This window comes from Phyllostomus hastatus, unplaced genomic scaffold, assembly GCF_019186645.2.
Source record: "Phyllostomus hastatus isolate PE091 unplaced genomic scaffold, TTU_PhHast_1.1 phas_scaffold_39, whole genome shotgun sequence".
Classification (NCBI taxonomy): Eukaryota; Metazoa; Chordata; class Mammalia; order Chiroptera; family Phyllostomidae; genus Phyllostomus; species Phyllostomus hastatus.
In genome coordinates this window covers 30,814,904-30,835,651 of record NW_025334028.1, presented here as the reverse complement: position 1 = coordinate 30,835,651, position 20,748 = coordinate 30,814,904, and the positions used below count along the sequence as shown (strand labels likewise).

At 39.4% G+C, this 20,748-nt stretch overlaps 1 protein-coding gene across 4 annotated transcripts in view; it reads right to left on the bottom strand.

Annotated features, from left to right (window-relative positions):
- Positions 1 to 377: 377 nt before the first annotated feature.
- Positions 378 to 20,748, bottom strand: part of MCUB (mitochondrial calcium uniporter dominant negative subunit beta) — a 94,246-nt gene continuing 73,875 nt past the window's right edge. For 3 of the 4 annotated variants that reach the window (XM_045820263.1, XM_045820266.1, XM_045820265.1), the window contains 5 exons: positions 18,835 to 18,939; positions 5,030 to 5,190; positions 2,667 to 2,870; positions 1,951 to 2,067; positions 378 to 601 (listed from right to left, as the gene is read on the bottom strand). In XM_045820263.1, coding sequence (XP_045676219.1) covers positions 524 to 601; positions 1,951 to 2,067; positions 2,667 to 2,870; positions 5,030 to 5,190; positions 18,835 to 18,939 — 665 coding nt within the window. In that variant the 3' untranslated portion in view covers positions 378 to 523. The remainder of the gene's footprint in view (positions 602 to 1,950; positions 2,068 to 2,666; positions 2,871 to 5,029; positions 5,191 to 18,834; positions 18,940 to 20,748) is intronic. The other variant, XM_045820267.1, reaches the window with a different exon arrangement.

Genomic DNA, 20,748 nt, shown 5'->3' with positions numbered 1-20,748 from the left:
GGTTGCTGGGGGCCATGGACTGCAACCTAGGCATGTGCCCTGACTGGGAATCAAACCTGTGATGCCTGGTTCAAAGCCCGCACTCAATCCACTGAGCTACGCCAGCCAGGGCTTAAAAACAAATTCTTAATGAAATTAATGACAAGATGACTTGAAATGAAGGCTAGGAATGAAGGATGCCAAGCATGCCGACCATTTCCCTGCCTCACAGGCAATCAGCACTGGCCAGGCCAACAAGGATTCTTAGCCTGAGCGCCAAACTGCACCTGTGGCCGCTTTGATTTTGGTGGATGCAGCAAAGCTCCTTCTAGCATTAAACCTCAAGAAGCAGTGAAAAGCCACAAACCAAACATTTCAAATGAGAACTCCCAAGAATATGTGTTTGGCAAGCATTTTTTTTTAATTAACAAAAGATACTGAAACAGTCAAATTCAAATGAACTATTAGACTCAAAAAGTTCCAGTTTCTAAGTCACAAAATCAACACATAATGGAAAAATTCACTGACATTTAAAAATGTAAGATTAATTCTTTTCATTGAGTTCCTCTACTTGTGTTGGCAAATATAGAGAGCGACGTAGCCGGTTCAGGGATTCTTTAGCCTGTCAACGAGAAAAAGAAAAAGTCCCTGATCAGAGAGCAAAGGAAACACACCAGCATGCCTGCTGGAGCGGACACGTCTCCTTAGGTCAGTCCATACCCTCAACTACCAGTGGACAAATGCCCGATGTCTCGATTTCATGGATCCTTTCTTAATATAAAAGGCAAGTGTAAGGTTTCTAATACATCCTTATAGTTCTTGCTACGTTAGTTTCCCCCTTTATAATGTTTTTTCTGGTTCAAATTAAAAAAACAAAAACAAAAACCCACTCTGTGACCTGTCAGCTTCTCCTTTCTCAACTTTATTACCTTAAAAAAATAATACTTCACAGATTGCTTTTTTAAGTCTTAAATGCCCAGTGCTATAAACTAGTTGGAAACATTCCTTAGCCTTCCTGGGTTGGATCATGCAATAGAAGAGTATCCCCGAAATTTTTTAAAAAATGCATCATTGTATTTCTCCTAAATACTGAATATATAAAATTTTTTTTAAAAATCTTTTAAATCTCTTTAACTCCAATTTTTGGGTTACAAATTTAATTTTAGTTATTTTTTTTTAAATTGAGGAATGGGTAGTTGAGAAGGTACAGATATCAAAAGATACGATGATTACTGGCTAGTAAATGAGTATACATTGAGCAATGGAAGATATTTTTACCAGAACATTTTTTCTTATAAAATTACTATGAAAAATCAAAACTCTAGTTACATGCTGAGAAGTCACCATATGAACAAGCTAATGAGTCTGTGGGGAGACCCGAGATAAAAGCTGCCTGAGAAACAGGCCCCGGAGACAAACTCTCGGTGTCAGACCCTGGTTTCCCCACTTTCCAACCGTGTATAACCAGCCAAGTGACATGAAGCACCTTTAGCTTCTTATGTGACAGACAAAAGATTAAAGGAGGAATACCATATTGATTTTTCTATTTTTAAAGAGAAAAAACTTGCAAATGCCTTTAGAAAGCTTAAAATGATCAGTGTCTACTATCCTAAAATTCTTTGTTTTTGATAGGTTACAAATCTGCAAATGAGCTTGATACTGGATTGTTTTCCTGAAAAACAAACACTTGCCTGGAAATAGATTGCTACTGAAAACTATTACTTTACTATCTCAAAGTCATTTAACACTTTTTCACATACACATTTAAAGCTATTGCCACTTCAAACACAGAAGACAATAAAACAGTAGGATATGGAATTAGTATCAGACTAGTCAACTATTTTACTGAACAAACCACAGTACATGGAAAATTTAACCTGTGAGGATAAGCCACCTATTATATTTCCTTGACACTAAGTTTTGGCTCCCAAAGAAAACCAGCTATAAGATGCTGTGTTTACAATAAAGTACCTTAGCAAGATCTTCTTTTAACTTGTTGTATTGCACCACATCAAAATGCTGTTGCTTTGATTTCTTATAAAAGAAGTGAAGAAATTGCCTACTCTTAATAGCTGAGTAAGTATAATCCTAAAAAAAGAAAAAGAGAACATGTTTTAAGTGAACCTAACGCCTCCACAAGAAAGATACTTGCCTTAGCAACACCAAAGCAAAGGCGGATGAGTGAAATACTTGCAGTGGCTACCAGAGCCGGCATAAGGCAACACAAGTACAACGTTTAGTTTCTTAGTCTCGGCAGAGATCAGCTGCTCCTTTCAAAAGCAAACGAGCCAGGAAGAGCAATCACAAACCGGGACAGAAGGAAGAAAGGGGGAAATGGAGATGTTTGGCAAAATAATCACAAGATAAAGCAAAAGTTACTGGGTGTTTTTCAATACAAATTCAGTTTTATTTATAAATGAGGGAACAAAAGAATGTAAATTTGATGTGTTGATCTCAGTGGAGGAATCTGAGTTGTAATATTTATTTCTCTATAGAAGTTACATATTATTTCTCTGGGCTGTATATAAATCTCCATCCTCATGAAAACAACAATGAAACTTACTGGCTTATAGAAACCAGAGAGCAGTAATTCAGTAACTAAAAAGGCTTTATTGCTTATTAGTTGACCCGGATAAGGAAATATTTGCAGATGTTCTGACTTACTATTTTCCTAACAAACTACTCACCTGTCGAGTGACTATAAAGTATGCAAAAAAGACCATGGAATTTGCAAATGTGATGAAGTATGTGACTGGTTCCATGATATCCCAGGAGTACACCCACCAGGTGAGCCAGGCCAGTGCCCCGCCCTGGACGGACAGCAGTGCTAATCCAGCCCACAGGAGTCTTCTGGTTCTGGCTTCGGAGCGAGCTTCAATTCTAGCTTTCATCTGAGGGGAAAAACAAAGGGTATTAGTTCAGTTTATAAGAAGAAAAGAAACAACAATAATGGACATCTGCGTTACTTTAAAGAGGTTGATTTATGAAGAAACAATTTAAAAACATCAATTAATGAGTGATCGATCACCTATTTCCAAATCAGTTAATAAATCATTTTTTATATTATAAAGGCAATGCCTTCTCATAAAAAAAAATTTAAGTAGAATAGATGGGTACACAATAAAAAACTCAGAAGCTCTGAGACCTACTTAAAGTCACAGGCTGATTTTCTTCAAAACAGCAATTTCACTTCTGGGAATCCATACTGCAGGTGTTCTTGCTCACATGTGATTCACGATAGATTCAGTTTTAAGAGCAAAACACCAAAAATTGTCCATATATCCATGAAGCTACTGTGCAGCTGTAATGAAAAAGCTCTCTATGTGCCCATTCGGTGATCTTTCCAGGACACAGGCACGCCTCGGCATACTGCAGGTCGGACGCAGACCACCCCAGTGAAGCGCATACTGCAATCAAGTGAGTCACACAAATTTTTGGGGTCCCAGTACATGTAAGAGTTATGTTTACACTATACTGTAATTTATTAAGTGTGTAATAGCATGATGTCTAAAAAGCAACATACATACCTTAATTTAAAAATACTGCTCATGCCCTGGCTGGTGTGGCTCAGTGGACTGAGTGCCAGCCTGCAAACCAAAGGGTTGCTAGTTCAATTCCCAGTCAGGGCACGTGCCTGGGTTGCGGGCCGGGTCCCCAGTTGGGGACCTTGTGAGGGACAACAAATCTATGTATCTCTTGCACATCGATCCTTCTCTTCCTCTCTTTCTCCCTCCCTTCCCATCTCTCTAAAAATAAATAAAATCTTAAAAATAAATAAAATTTAAAAAATACCACTCAAAATGCTAACCATCATCTAAGCCTTCAGTGAATTGTTATTTTTTTTTGCTGGTAGAGGATCTTCAATTTGGAAAAAAGCGCAATATCTATAAAGCACAAAAAGTGGACAGAAATAAAGTGAAGTGGGCCTGTGCACTGCTAGTGAGAAAAGGTGAGAACTGTGTGTAACAGCCCATGCCCTCTTCTGAAAAAGGGAGGAAATAGTATTTGTATTTATACATAAAATCTGACATGGTTCACAGTTTAGGGCTATGGTACTGGGAGGGCAGTGGGAGAAAAACTTTCCATGGGCCACTTTTTAATTTTTTTATTCTTAATATAAATAGATATAGCACCAAATTTTTAAAAAGTAAAGAAAAAATTAAAATGTAGGTATATAATCCAACAAATAATATAAAAAAGTCCCTCTCTCAGCCATCCCCTAAATATCCTACGAGTTAATCACTATTAAAAGTTTCTTCTCTCGCCCTGGCTGGCGTAGCTCAGTGGATTGAGCACGGGTTGCGAACCAAAGTGTCGCAGGTTCGATTCCCAGTCAGGGTACATGCCTGGGTTGCAGGCCATGACCCCCAGCAACCGCACATTGATGTTTCTCTCTCTTTCTCCCTCCCTTCCCTCTCTAAAAATAAGTAAAATCTTAAAAAAAAAAAAAGTTTCTTCTCTCCAGAAACTTTCCACTCATATACAAAGTTATAGGTACCCACCTATATTTAAAAATCACAAGTGGAATCACAGGTTTAAAAAATGCTGTTTTTTTCCTTAAATTAAAAATGACTCCACCACCTTCTCCTGTAAGTTATTTTTTTCTCTGTCACTGATTAACTCCACACATTAGGAAGCCGTCACTAACTTTCCAGCTCCGATTCTGTTCAGCAGAGCTGGGGCCACGGCCTGTTCTCTGAAAGGGAAAGAGCGGCCCAGCGCAGCCAGGGCATCCCCGCATACACAGCCCTCGTTTACAAGGTGCTTCTGCCCTGCGGCGGAGAGGAAGCAGGGCACAGAGTATAAGACGACAGCTTGAGTCAGACCACCGGAATTCGAGTTCTGGCTCTACCACATATTAGCTTTGTGCCTCTGGTGTCTTAGTTTCCCCATCTACAGAATGAGGGAGATAACGGTAGCATACTCGTGGCTCACTGTGAGGGTGAAAGGAGAAAATGAGTAAGGGTAAAACATTCAGAAAATGCTCACATGGACAGTGCTCCACAAAACCTGGGTATTATTTTCAGACTCAGCTGTGAGGCTTCCTAACCTGTTCGAGGGGCTGCAGCTGTCCCTTCAGGTGGTCAATCTTCTCGAGTAAACGGTGCTCTCTCTTTTTATGGATCTCGTCTAAATGCAAGGCTGTAAACAGTCTGTGAACCAAGGATTTCATGTTTTCCACTTCAGTAGTGTGCTCACTACTCAGTTTTTCTGAGAAAAGACAAAAGGGAAACATAAGGCAGTCATCACATGTTTTCCTCCGGGGTCTGTAAGCCCAGGGAACCAAATCTGATTCCCTGTGGCTGGTTAGCCCTCCCTGCTTCTTGGGTCACATTTGGTAAGGGCATTTCTTCCCGCCTCAGGTGATTCTCCGAGTCCCTCTCATATAAAGACAATCTGGAATGATAAATGATCAGACAGTAGGTTTAAAATTACGTTTCTGTCTTTTTTCTTTATATGACTTTTGCTCTTTAAAATTTTTCATACAGAAAGAGTAAGGAGAATATCCATTTACCAGAACCCAACTGAATAAATATCTCATCTTAGTTTGTAACACAGTTTATGGTCTCACTTTTATACCTGAGTTCCCTTTCCCCACTCTCCAACTGTTTATCCAAAAATTATTTAAGGATCCACAGGGGAGGGAAGCTGGTGTACAAATATGTAAACAAAAGTATAGTATACATTTGAAAAGCAATTGAAATGGAAGGTCTTTACAAGGAACAGATCTGAAAGGAGGTTCAGATCAACAAGAAAGGGGAACACCACTTCTGAGTCTTTCAAATAGAATTCTTTTGATTATGGATTTCTCTCATCCTTTCCCCTGTGGATCTATGAATTCACATGATATTAGGCTGTCATGATACCTTCCTGGGGGTCATACCTGGTCCCCACCCATGGAACAGAACTTGAGGGAAGGGGACAGGTGAGAGGAAGGGAAGATGGACCTTCCCGCCAAGCAGCAGCGAACAATGCAGACAGAGATTTATGATCCTGGAGTCAGTATTAGCCCAGTGATCCTCCAGGTTTTGCCAGCAGTTCTGAAGTTATTTCTCTTCCACTTCCACCCACTTCTTCAAGACTTTATTGTGGTCTTTAATCCTTTCCACATTCTAAGTTAAAGCTGCCTCAAAGAGGTAAAAACTGGAAGTTCCCTTCTCAGCTTTTGAGATTTGCAAAACAGTCAGAGGTTTGGATGGAATATGTATTGACATTTAAAAGGTCTCCATACAGAAGAAAGGTATATAGATGGGGCACAATTTTGTCAAAAACTGTGGAATGTATCAAAGATAAACAAAGCCAGACATCAGTCAAAATGGTAAAGACAGATTTTATTCAGTAAGTATTGCAACAGGGAAGAGGATCCAGCAGGAGCTGAACTCAATTTTAATTTGTCCACAGGTGGCTGGGCATTTTAAGGGGCGGGGGGAACATCAGGGGTAGGCAAAGTCAGGGAAGTGGAAATTTACAAAAACTGAAAATAGGTTTGGGTTACTGAGACTAGACCATTTCGATATGTGAGCTGACCTAACCCAGAAAGGTAACAACCAGAACTGCAATGGTGCAAGTCAGAACAAGGGGCCCGCCAGGCTGGGAGTGAGGGCAAGAGTGACCCCCGTGGATGTCCACATTGCAGAGAGGAGCCAGCTCTGGGTGTCGGAGGCTGACACTCCAAAGGAGTAAAGAAAGGATTTACAATCACAAGCTTTCTAAAGTGACTGCTCTGAGAAGGGGCTCAGGCCTATCTGCCTATTGCCAGGTTTTCACTGGAACAGCCGGTAAATTCCCCTGCCAGTGCTGAGCTTTCTCAGGCAAGCATTTTAAGGGGCCAGGAGTCAGCATCCTAGGGACATAGCCTTGAGCTGTTAGAAACTCTGCTGGTGTTTATTTAAGTCCTGTAGTGTGGGTGGTTGGCGTGTGGCGTAAACAGAATCGATTGTGCTGAGAGTCCACAGTTTTTGCCGGCCGAGGTGAGGCCTCATTAGGAAGCGGGCTCAGACAAGCCTGACTGAAGTCTGGTCAAGGACGCGGTCTTTGTTAAGTGACACAAAATGTTCGCCTAAGTTCAGTGACAGAAACTTTGGCAATACTCTCTCAGAAATGTGGGCACTGCAGAATTCCTAGGTCATATTACCAATTGAAACATTTGTCTCTGGTATCTCCTAACAAAAGCCAAAATGGGGAAGAATTATTTTCTTTTTCTTTAGAAGCTGTTTATTCCTTTTACATGTGCCTTTCATGTGGATTTTATTTTCATATCCTGAATTTTCAAATCCAGATTTCACAATGCTTTAGGAAAGAAATGGAATTAAGCACATTTTTTAAAACTGCAAATTTATCATTTTATAAACTTCACTTTCCATTCACCTAGTAGGATTCCTGTCATTTTCCCTCCAACAGGGCCCACTGTGCCCTGCTAATCTGATTTACATCCCCGGGCTGGGCAAGTCTGAGTCAGGGTTCAGTGAGGCACCCCCAGGGCAGTGTGGCTGCGCTCAGGGGCCGCCTGTCTGCAGGGCAGGCCTCATTCCCATCCACTAAACACGTACCTGCTTGGCTCCTTTTGCCCAATACATCATGTACAGATTTCCACAACAAGACTACAAAGCAAGGTAAAAGGCAAGAAAAAACACAGTGTGAAGAAAGAAAACAAGAATCAGAGCTAGAATCTGATATGGCAGAGATTTTGGAATTGTCAGACCATGACATTAAGATAAATATGATTAATGTGGTAAGAGCTGTGATGAAAAAAGTGGACAACGTGTAAGAACAGATGAGTAACATAAACAGAAAGATGGAAATTCTAATAAAAAGTCAAAATCAATCCTGGCTGATGGCTCAGTTGGAGCATTGTCCTGTACGTCAAAAGGTTGTGGGCTGGGTCCCCAGTCAAAGTGCCTAGGGAAGGCAGTGGGTCAATGTTTCTCTCTCACTGATGTTCCTCTATGTCGCTCCTCCCACCCACCCCTGCCACCTTCTTCTCTCTCTAAAATCAATAAACATATCCTCGTGTGAGGACTTTTTGACAAATCAAAAACAATTGCCAGAAACCAAAAACATATAATAGAAATGGAGAATGCCTTTGATGGTCCCAACAGTGAACTGGACAAAGGGGAGGGAAGAGTCAGTGGGCTTGCGGATATGCCTACGACACTTCCCAAACTGAAGGACAATGGAAAAGGAGAATGGGAAAAAAGGGACAGAATATCCAAGAGCTGTGGTACAATTACAAAAGGTAATTATAACATGCAACATGGCAGTACCAGATGGAGAACAGAGAAAGGAACAGGAGACCGGCAATTTAAAATGACTACAATTAACATGATAAGGACTCTACTAAAAAAGTAGGTAGCATGCAAGAACAGATGAGTAATAAAAGCAGAGAAATATAAATTGTAAGAAAGAATCAATATGAACTCTTAAAGATCAAAAACACTATCAGAAATGAAGAGTGCCCTTGACAGGCTTATTAAGTAGATGGGACACAGCTAAGAAAAGAATTTCTAAGCTTGAGGATGTGAATAGAGATTTCCCAAACTGAAAGAGAGAGAGAGAGAGAGGACACTGAACAAAACAGCAGGATATCAAATAATTCTGGTGTACTACAAAAAGTGTGATATACATGTAAAAGGACTACCAGAAGAAAGAAAAGAAAGGAGGAAAAGAAAGGAGGAAAAGGAAGGAAGGAAGGAAGGAAGGAAGGAAGGAAGGAAGGGAGGAAGGAAGGGAGGAAGGAAGGGAGGGAGGGAACATATTTGGAGCAATAATGACTAAAAATTTCCCATAGTAATGCCAGACAACAAACCATAAACAGTTCCAGGAAGTTTGGAGAATATCAAGAGGATAAATGCCCCCAACTTCCCTAACCCAGGCATATCATATAAACTGAAAAACATCAAACAAAAAATCTTGAAAGAAGACAGGAAAAAAAAATCTTACCTATAGAAGAGCAAAGATAAAACTTACATCTGACTTCTCCCAAGAAATTATAGAAGGAAGAAGGGAATAGAGTGATATATTTACAGTGTTTAGAGAAAAAACTCACCAACATAGTATTCTGTATCCTTCAAAAGTGAAAGGGAAATGAAGACCCTCAAATGAAAAGAAATAGAGGGAATTCATTGCTAGTACATCTGCTTTGCAAGGAATGTTAAAAGATCTTAAGGGAAGGAAAATGATATAGAAAGAAAGAAAAAATCTACATAAAGAATCTACATAAAGAAAGAAATCTACATAAAGAAATTCTACATTAAAGAAAGAATGAAGGAAGACAAAATCAAAACTTTTTTTTCCTTTTCCTTATTCTTAATTGAAAGAACAGTTTTTCAAAAGAATGATAGTAAAAATGTATTCAACAATTATAGTTTATATATAAGGGAAATGAATGACAAGAAATGGGAGAGAAAGATCAGGAATATATGGTTATTATAAGGTGCTTGCAGTGCTTGTGAAATAGTATATATAATGTTATTTGAAAGTAGGCTTGGATTACTTGTAAATGTATATTACAAAACCTGGGGCAACCACTAAAAATATTTTTAAAAGAAGTATTACTGATATGCTAAGAAAGAAAATAAAATGGAATCATACAGAATATTCAATTAAAATCACAAAAAGACACAGGGATAAAAAACTAGGGGTGGGTGGAAATGGGAGGGAGGAGAGGAGGGCTGGGTGGGTGGGCTGGGAGTAAAAGATAGAAAATTGTACTGCAACAACAATTAAAATAAAATTCAAATAAATAAATAAAATCACAAAAAGCAGCCCTGGTTTGCTGTGACTCAGTGGACTGAGTGCTGGACTGAGAACCAAAGGGTTGGCGGTTCAATTCCTAGTCAGAGCACATGCCTGGGTTGTGGGCCAGGTCCCCAGTGCGGGGCATGTGAGAGGCAACCAATTGATGTTTCTCTCAAACATGGATGTTTCTCTCCCTCTTGCTCCCTCCCTTCTCTTGTCTCTAAAAAAGTAAATAAATCAATCAATAAATCAATAAATAAATACCTTTAAAAAAAGGACATAAAAAACAGAGACCACTTGAAAGACAAAATTAGAAACAAAGAATAATGGCAACAAATAGGAAACAGTAATCCTCAATAATATTAGCATATTGAATCCAACAATGTATAGAAAGAATTATACACCATGACCCAGTGGGATGCATTGCAGGTATGAAAGACTGACTCAACATTCGAAAATCAACTAATGTAATCCATCACATCAACAAGATAAAGAAGAAAAATCACATGATCCTATCAACAGATGCAGAAATTGAAAAAATCAGCAAACTAGGAATAGAGGGGATCTTCCTCAACTTAATAAAAAAACATCTAACATAATATTTAATGGTGAGAAACTCGAAGGTTTCCTACTAAAACCAGGAAAAGAGCACAGTGTCTTCTCTCACCATTCTTTTCAAAATCACAGTAAGGAAGGGAAATGAAAGACACACAGATTGAGGGGAAACAGGCAGGTGAACCAGTACAGCAGAGGCTGACAGCACCCGAGACCTCGGGTCAGGGTGGTAGAGCAGGGAAAGGCTGTGCTCACCTCGTGCCATGACCACGTCAGCATTAAAACTGAATTGTAGGACAACCTTGAAAACCACCTGATGACTAGCTGAACAGAACTGGAAGGATCGAAAGAAGCCACGTTGAGACTGGTAGGAGGGATGGAGACACAAAATGGGCTGGTCCCACATACATGTGTGGCAGTTAAGAATCAGGATGGTTCTCTTGGCTGCAGAGGTCCCCCTGGAGGAATGAAGGGGCCCAGTCCCACAATGGGCTCCCCAGCAACCACAAAATCTGGCCGTGAAAATTAGCAGGGATCCTATCCAGGTGAGACAGAGAGCTGCTGTAGACCAATATCATCTCAAAGGGCCAGAGCACAGACTCACTCACACTTACCCTAAGCTCCTTTGCTGTCCCTTTGCTGCCCCAGCCAGGGACTTACCAGAAGGAACTGTATTGACTAGTTTAGGGCGAGGGCTGGAGGGCCAGCTCTTTTCAGGACTTAAGTGAAACATTTACCTTGTTGAGTTCTCCCCAGACCCAGCCTGCAGGCACAGGAGGGCACTGAATCTGAGTCTCCATCAATCTGGTTAACACCACTTGCCCCACCCTGAGGTCCCATCACACTCAACTTGTACAACAGCCACAGCCTCTCTCAGCTGCTATTCCTTACAAGCGGCCAGCAGCAGCTGTCTTTGGAAGGCTGTTCACCACTTGCTAAGTGGCACCAAGCTGAGCTCTAGTGGCAGTCAGCCACAGTTAATAGCAGAGCCTCTTCCAAGTGCCTCTAAAGCCAGAGCAGGCAGCTACCAACCACAGATAGCTTTGTAGCTCCTATCAGATGGCCCCAGGCCAGGCACAAACAGCTACTAACCTGGCAGCTGGGCCTGCCCTGAAGCCTCTCCCAAGAGGTCCCAGAACCAACACACCCCATGCTAGCTTCAGACCACACCAGAGTACCACCCAACTGGCTCCACAAATAACACACCAAAAGGATGGACTGGCATGCAGTAGGGCCCAGCTAATGTGAATCCCATTCTGTGGGGCCAGCCACCATAAAACAGCTCATCCATTGTAGTCATGCCAGTCCTCACAGCCAGTCAGCCTGAGGGTGAAATGCACCCACTGACAAGCTGACAACAATCAAGGCTTAACTAAAACAGGGGGACACACACAACCCACACAAGAGACACCCGTGGCGCACCTAGCTCAGGTGAACAGAGAGATTACACCACTGGGTTCCACATGATATCTACTACATAGGGCCACCCTGCCAAGACTGGTAAATGTAGCAGCTCTACCTAATATACGGAAACAAACAAGGAGGCAGCTAAAAGAGGGAGACAAAAAAACATGTACCAAATGAAAGAATAGGACAAAACTTCAGAAAAAAACAAACAAAACTAAACAGACTGAAGGCAAGCAATCTACAAGAAATAGAATTCAAAACACTGGGTATAAGTTGTCCCATGAAATTATGGGGAGAGTAGATGAATTCAGTAAAAACTTTTACAAAGATGCAGAAACCATAAAAAAATCAGAAATGAAGAATACAAAAATTGAAATGAAGAATACATTAGATAAAATCAATAGCAGATTAAATGAAGTAAAGGACTGGATCGGCAATTTGAGAGACAACATATGGAAGAGCAAAAAAAAAAAAAAGAATTTTGAAAACATGAGGATACTCCAGGGATCTCTGGGACAACATCAGTCAAGTATAACAACATTTGCATCAAGGGGTACCAGAAGAAGAAGGGAGAGAGCAAGGGACTGAAAACTTATTTGATGAGATAATGGTCGAAAACTTCTCTAAGCTGGTAAAGGAAATAAACATACAAGTCCAGGAAGTGTAGAGTCCCAAAGAAGATAAACCCAAGATAGCCACCAAGATATATCATAATTAAAATGCCAAAGGTTAAAGACAAAGAGAGAATCTTAAAAGCAGCACAAGAAAAGCTGTTAGTTACCTACAAAAAAGCTCCCATAAGACTGTCAGCTGATTTCTTAAAAGAAACTCTGCAGGGAAGAAGGGATTGACACCAAATATTCTAAGTGATGAAAAGCCAGGACCTATAAATAGGATTAATCTACCCAGCAAAGCTATCATTTAGAATCAGAGATATAAAGAGTTTCCTGGGCAAGAAAAAGCTAAAGGAGTTCATCACCACCAAATCAATATCACAAGAAATGTTAAAGGGGCTTCTTTAAGAAGAAGAAAAATATATGTGAATAATAAAATGGCAATGACCATATACCTGTCAATAATTACTTAATGGAAAGGTATTAAATGCTCCAATCAAAACACAAGGGTGAAAAAAAAAACAAAGGTGGCAGAACGGACTAAAAATAAGACTCATACACATGCTGCTTAAAAAAGACCCATGTCATATCAAAAGACACACACAGACTGAAATCAAAGGGATTGAAAGAGATATTTCATGCAAATAGAATAAAAAACTCTGGGTTAGCAATACTTATATCAGCCAAAATAGACATTAAAATAAAGGCTATAAGAAGGACATTTCATAATTATAAAGGGATTGATTCAACAAGAGAATATAACCCTTGCATAGAGTTATACATCTGACATAGGAGCACCTTAATATATAAAGCAAATATTAACAGATATGAAGGGAGAGATCAACATAGTAGGGGAATTTAGCATGCCATTAATATCAATGGAGGACCATCTAGACAGAAAATCACCAAGGAAACAGCAGCCTTAAATGACACACTAGATCAGCTGCATTTAATTGATAATTTAGAAATTTCAGCCCAAAGTAAAAGCAGAATATACTTTCTTTTCAAGTGCACATACAACACTTTCCAGGGTAAACCAAGTTTAGGCCACAGACAAGTCTCAGTGAACTTAAGAAGACTGAAATCATATCAAACATCTTTTCCAACCACAGTGGTATAAAATTAGAAATCCATTACAAGAAAATTACTGAAAAACATACAAACACATAGAGGCTAAATAGCATGCTACTAAACAATGAATGGGTTAACAAGGAGATCAAGAGAGAATTCAAAAGATACCTGGAAACAAATGACAATGAAAACACAATGAACCAAAATTGAAGGAAGATAGCAAAAACAGTCCCAAGAGGGAATTTCATAGCTATATAAGTCTATCCCAAGAACCAAAAAAAGCTCAAATAAATAAACTAACTTTATAACCAAAGGAACTAGAAAAGAACAACAAACAAAATCCAAACTGAGTAGAAACTGAGAAGGAAAGACATAATAATAAAGACCAGAGCAGAAATAAATGAAATAGAGTCTTAAAAGGTCAATGAAACCAAGAGTTGGTTCTTTGAAAAGATAAACAAAACTGACAAACCTTAAACCTGTAACCAAACTCATCAAAAAGAGAGAGAGGGACCTCGTCCCAGGGCCACCTCCCTTTCATGCTGTTTTTATAGTTGTATGGTACCACAATTGAACTGTTTTTCATAGAATACAGTTTCCTTCTTCACTCGCCCCAAACTGGGGACTCCTGTTGGCGTTGAATCAGTGCCCACAGCCATTTTTGACACCTGCACAGAGCAGGCAAAGCTGCGTTTCTACTAGTGCTGTGACAGAAGCCTCTAGAACTTACTGTCCTCGTGCTGTGCAAGCTGTTTCATTGTCAAGAGCTCATCTTTCTTTTAGAGAAACTGCACAAAGGCTCGAAGGGCGGGGGATTTCTCTGAACTACTCTGCTCTAGAAACATTTAAAAATAATAAATATCCTTAGAAAAAGAGAAGAGAGGATACAAATAAATCAAATCAGAAATAAATGAGAAGTAACAACTGACACTGCAGAAATATGAAGGAATATAAGAAAATACTATGAACAATAATATGCCAACAAACTGGACAACCTGTTCCTAGAAACATACAGTCTTCTGAAAAGACCAATAACTATACTAACAAAATCAAATCAGTAATCAAAACACTCCTGAAACCAAAAATTCTGTACCAGATGGCTTCACAGGTAAATTCTACCAAACATTCAAAGAAAAACTCACACTGTTCCAACAAATTTAAGAGAAGGGAAGACTCTCATGCTCATTTTGTGAGAGAGCCCAGCATTACTGATTCTAAAACCAGACAAAGAACATCATAGGCCAATATCTCTGATGAAAATAAATGAAAAATATCCTCAACAGCATATTAGCAGACTGGATTCAGTAATACATTAAAAAGCTCATACACTATGATAAATTGGAATTTATTCCTGGGATGCAAGATTGGCAAAATAATTAACATGATACACAACATAAACAAACGAGGATAACAATCATATGATCATATTAACAAATGCAGAAAAAGCATCTGACAAAATCCAGCACCTATTTATGATTAAAAAAAAATCCTTTCAGCAAAGTGGGAATGGAGAGAACATTCCTTAACATAATAAAGGCCATATATCACAAACCTACAACTAACATCATAGTCAATGGTGAAATGCTAAAATCATTCTCCTTAAGATTAGGCAAAAGACAAGGATATCCACTGTCACCAATTTTATTCAACATAGTATTGGAAGTCTTAGCCACAGCAATCAGACAAGAAGAAGAAATAAAAGCCATCCAAATTAGAAAAGAAGTAATAAAACTGATATTATGTGCAGATGACATGATACTATATACACAGAACCCTAAGGACTCCACCAAAAAAACCTATTTGAACTGATTGATTAATTCACTAAAGCAAACAAAACAGAAACAAACTCATAGATACAAGGAATATTTTGATGGTTGCCAGGTGCCAGGGGTTTTGAGAGATGGGTAATGGAAAGGGATGAAGAAGTACAAATTTCCAGTTATAAAAAGTCACAGGGATGTAAAGTACAGCATAGGGAATACATTCAACAATATTGTGTTAACTACCTATGGTGTCAGATGGATATTAGACTTATCAGGCTGATCAGTTAAGTTATATAAATGTCTAAACACTCTGTTGTACATGAAAAACTAATGTAATATTGAATGCCAACTGTATTTGGAAGTAAATATATACATATGTTTACAAAAAAAGGGAAAAATAAAATTATCTTGGCAGATTATTGCTTATGTAGAAAATCTGAAAGAATCAATAATAAGAAACCCTGCAGGAACTATTAAGCAATATTACAAGACTATAGAGTACAAGCTTAATAAATAAAAATCAATCATTTATTATATCCAGCAACAAACAAGTGAAATTTGAAATTAAAAACACATTACCATTCATATTTTCACCTAAAAATTGAAAATGGTCAGGTATAAATCTAACAAAATATGTACCAGATCTCTATGATGAAAGTCTGACAAAAGATATCAAAGAACTAAATAAAGAGCTATTTCATGTTCATGCACAGACTTAATATTGTCAAGAAATCAGTTCTTCACAAATTTATCTATAATTCAACACAACTCCAATCAATATCCTAGCAAGTTATTTTCTGGACATCAATAAACTTATTCCAAAGTTTACACGAATAGTCAAAAGACCCCGCACAGCCAGCTTAGTACTGAAGAAGAATCAAGTCAGACGATTGACGTTGCCCAGTTTGAAGGCTCCCTGTAAAGCTGCCATAGTTGAGAGTGAGTGGTATTGGTGAGAAACAAAAACAGATCAGTGGAACAGGAGAGAGAACCCAGAAACAGACCCTCATAAATACAGTCGACTGATCTTAGGAAAAAGGGCAAGAACAATAAAGAACAAAGACAATCTTTCAACAAATGATGCTGGAAGAACTGTGCCTCCACATGCAAAAATATGAATCTAGATGCAGATCTTACACTTCACAAAAATTTAAAATAAATCACAGACTTAAATGCATCGCGTTGGCCAAATGTTTATTTGCTTTTTTTCCTGTAAGATGGTTCTAGTAGCACTTAGTTGTCTTTAACTTCACTTAGAAACAATTTTGTCCAGTTGTATTGTGACAGCTGTCATATTGGTGTGCATTTTTTTTATTTTTTTATTTTTAGAGAGGGAAGGGAGGGAGAAAGAGAGAGAGAGAAATATCAATGTGCGGTTGCTGAGGGTCATGGCCTGCAACCCAGGCATGTACCCTGACTGGGAATCGAACCTTCTACACTTTGGTTCGCAGCCCACACTCAATCCACTGAGCTACACCAGCCAGGGCTTGCATTTTTAAAATAACGTCAAAATTGATGAATTTTTGTGTAACCCTTTTAATATTGAAGATGGAAAGAAATATACACTTTCAGCATATTATGCTTTATTATTTCAAGAAGGTAAAAATGCAATTGAAAGGCAAAAAAAGATTTGTGCAGTGTATGGAGGTGTTGTGACTGATCAAACATGTCAAAAGTGGTTTGTGAAGTTTCACACTGCAGATTTCTCACTGGAAATGAGATGCTTCATGGTTGGGTAGGTCAGCTGAAGTTGATAGCAATCAAATCCAGACATTAACTGAGAACCATCAACATTATACCATGTGGGACATAGCCGACATGCTCAAAATATCCAAATCAATAAAATCATTTGTAAAAATAAAAAATGTATCTTTTATTTTATGGGAAAAATGATACAGACTTTTTGGCCAACCCAATAAAATACAAAACTATATGACTCCTAGAAATAATGCAAGAGAAAACCTAGATGACTTTTACATACAACGCCAAAGGCACAATCCACAAAAGAAATAATTGAGAAGATGGGCTTCATTAAAATTAAAAACCTGTGCTCTCAGAGACAATGCTAAGAGGATGAGAAGACAAGCCACACATTGGGAGAAAATAAAAAGAGAGATATGATAGAGAACTGTAATCCAAAATATACAAAGAAGTCTTAAATCAACAATAAGATAATAGACAACCAGCTTAAAAAATGGGCCAAAGACTTGGACACCCCACTAAAGAAGATATACAAATGGCAAACAAGCATTTGAAATTATATGTTAATAAGCAACTGCTAATTAAACAACAACGAAATATGACTGTACTACCTATTAGAATGGCTGACACCCAAAACACTGACAACACTAAATGCTGATGAGAATTTGCAGCAACAGTAACTCTTGCTTGCTGTTTATAGGAATGCAAAATGGTACTGTCACTTCAGAAGAAAGTTTGTCAGTTTCTCACAAAACTAAACATACTCTTACCATACGATCCAGCACTCATGCTCCTTGGTATTTACCCAAATGAACTGAAAATTTATGTCTACACAGAAACCTGTGCACAGATGTTTACAGTCACCATAATTGTCAAAATTTTGGAACATCCAAGATGACTTTTGGTAGGACAGTGGATAAATAAACTGTGATACAGACAATGGAATATTACTCAGCACCAAATAAAAAAAAATAGGCTATCAAGCCATGAAAACACATTGAGAAAACTTATATGTATGGTACCAATTTAGGAAGGCCAATCTGAAAAGGCTACATATTGTAAGATTCCAACCATGTTAACATTCTGGAAAAGGCAAAACTATGGAGACAGTAAAAAGATCAATGGTTGCCACCGGTTGGGGGTTAGGGCAGCGATAACAGGCAGAGCACGGAAGATGTTTTGGACAGTGAAACTATTCTGTATGATACTACAATAGTGGATATATGTCATTCTACATTTTTCAAAGCCCAATAAATGCACATCAAAAGTGAGCCCTAGCCCTGGTCTGTGTAGCTCAATTGGTTAGAGCATTGCCCTGTAAACGGAGAGGTCGTGGGTTCAGTTCCCAGTTGGGGTACAAGCCTAGGTTGCAGGTTTGGTCCCTAGTCAGGGTGCATTCAAGAGACAACCAATCAATGTTTCTCTCTCTCTCTCTCTCTCTCCTTCCCTTGTCCCCTCTCTAAGATTAATAGGCATGTCTCTAAGATCAATAGGCATGTCCTCGGGTGAGGAAAAATAATTGAGCCATAATGTCAAATATGGAGAGTGACGAAGATGTGCCAAAGCATGGACTGGAACGAATGAACCACTGCGGTGCTTGATAGCAGCGAAGGCTGCGGGGCAGGGGAGCAAAGTGTAAACGGGAACTCTCTGCTATCTGCTCAATCTTGCTACGAACCTAAAACTGCTCTGAAAAATAAAATCTATTTTTAAAGAAAGAGTTAGGAGCTGTATAACAATACACACCCGAGTTTATGATTTTCAGGTCTACTTCTTAGCCTAATAAGTCAGGTTATAGTTCCTACAGTGAAGTTTTAAAAGTCTAAAAAGAGTATACGAGACTAAAAGTCCTGCTATGTACCTTCTACTGATCACTTATACCACTGCTAAAAAAAATCTTAAATATGGTCATTTGGTTATTTTAAAAGATTCGTAAGGCATGCCTGCTCCCTGTACAAGTGAGCTAAAGGGAGATGTGAAGGCAGTTGCACAGCTGTGTTTCTTACCTTTCTTGGGGCACTGTACATCATAGGTTATTGTATTAATGACAAGTTTAAAATCATTCATTAGCAAAGTTTCCATCAAGGTTGAAGCTGCAATCTTACTGCCATCTGAAAGAGAAAATATAATGCAAAAATAAGTCCTTGTTTTAGAACAGTAGGAATCTCTTTCCATATAGACAAATACTCTTACATTATAGATAAAAACCCAGGTCTTTATAGTACAGTAGTGGACACCTGCCTTTTGGGGGGCTCCCTAACCCAACACTGTTTGCATTGGGAGGGATCCTCGCTTATTGCTCTATCGTCCATTCCACTGGACCAAGCAAAGCAGGCGGTGCTTCCTCTCACACACTGTCCGAGCTGGGCTGGGGTCCAGACTGATGTCCCTGGCAAGGCTGTATCTGTAGACAGTCTTGCAAAGATTCAGGGGAGGTGGGAACTCTTCACAGCAAGGCCAGAGCAGTTGAGATGGCCGTTTTGGGATGGGGATGTGACAGCAGAGCTCATCAGGCTGGTCCTGGGCTAACCTGGTCTCTGCTGTGTCCTCCCTCAGTTCCTGCCCTATTCTGAGCCTGGCTTTCTAGCAACCCCAATCTCAGAGTCTGCTGATGCACTCCTCACCAGAGTCCATTTGTGCTGCTTACAGCCAGGCCCAAATGGTATGTGTAGGTCAGTTGCCTCCTGCAGGAGCCCTAACGGGGGACCTGAGCCATGCAGGCCAGGGCCAGGTAGTACCATTTTATAAAGCCTGCCTTTGTGCCCTGGCCTGTTGCTCAGTTGGTTGAAGCATCGTCCTGATTAACCAAGGTCGCAGGTTGGATCTCCAGTCAGGGCCCGTACAAAAAGCAAATAATGAATGCATAAATAAATGGAACAACAAATGGATGTTTATCTCTCTCCCTCACTTCCTCCCTCTAGAGTTTAAAAAAGCCTGCCTTTCTCTTACTTTTAATTACTACAGGTGACTGATTTGTGTTGGTTAAAACTTGGTGGGCAAACAGTACCACCAACCACCACACGCAGGGCTCTCTCCTTTTCTGACTTGGCAAAGATGAATGGAGACGGAGCTGAGAAAGATGAAAGGCGGGCATGGCAGGGGTAGTAATAAACATAATTAAAGCTAAGGGATAAATCTGCATTTCTGTAGTTTATTTTATGGAGGTGGAGAGGGGTAGGAGATTCTGACAGTAATTACAAATATCCTAGGAACATTTCAGGAAGAAAATCTCTCGGAAAATTTTAACCTCAGTGTGCTCTGCACAACTTCTCATATGGCCTAGTTTATGTTATTATATTTTTGAACTAAACTTTAATGTAACCCAGGTGTGAAGAAAGCAAACTCATTGATCAGTAAACGAAAGGTTGGCACTGTGTAGGGGTTTCTCTTTCTATCATTACTCCTTCAGAAGGGTACACTTATAATTACGTGATATAAAGTGCAGGTTGAGTATTTTCTCCTGGCCATTTGCTTGGTCACACCCAACTGGAGCTCTCTCAGCTCCATGACTGGCTGAGACGGCAGTAACACTGCCGGCGAGATCAGGCAGATCCCAGTTGCCTGCCTCCTGTCTGGGTCTCTGTAATTCTTTTGTCGAGTCTGCACCTGGGTCTGTTCCTAGAATTTGGCTGTTTGGGTTCCTGTTCATCAGCTGGGGTGAGATCATCTTCTAAGGAACTGCCAAATAATTCAACCCACACCACAGGCAAAACAGTGACAAGCTTAGAACACTCTTTTCATGCCCGAATTAAAATGCAGGCAAATTCCACCCACAGAGCCTCTTTTAAAAAGATCAACAACACACTAATCATTTTATCTGGCTTTGCAAGTGTCATTTAAAATTTACACTTACATGACTTCAAACCAACTCCTTAAAATATTGCTATGAAAAGGAATTCAACTGTGTATGATTTCTCAGC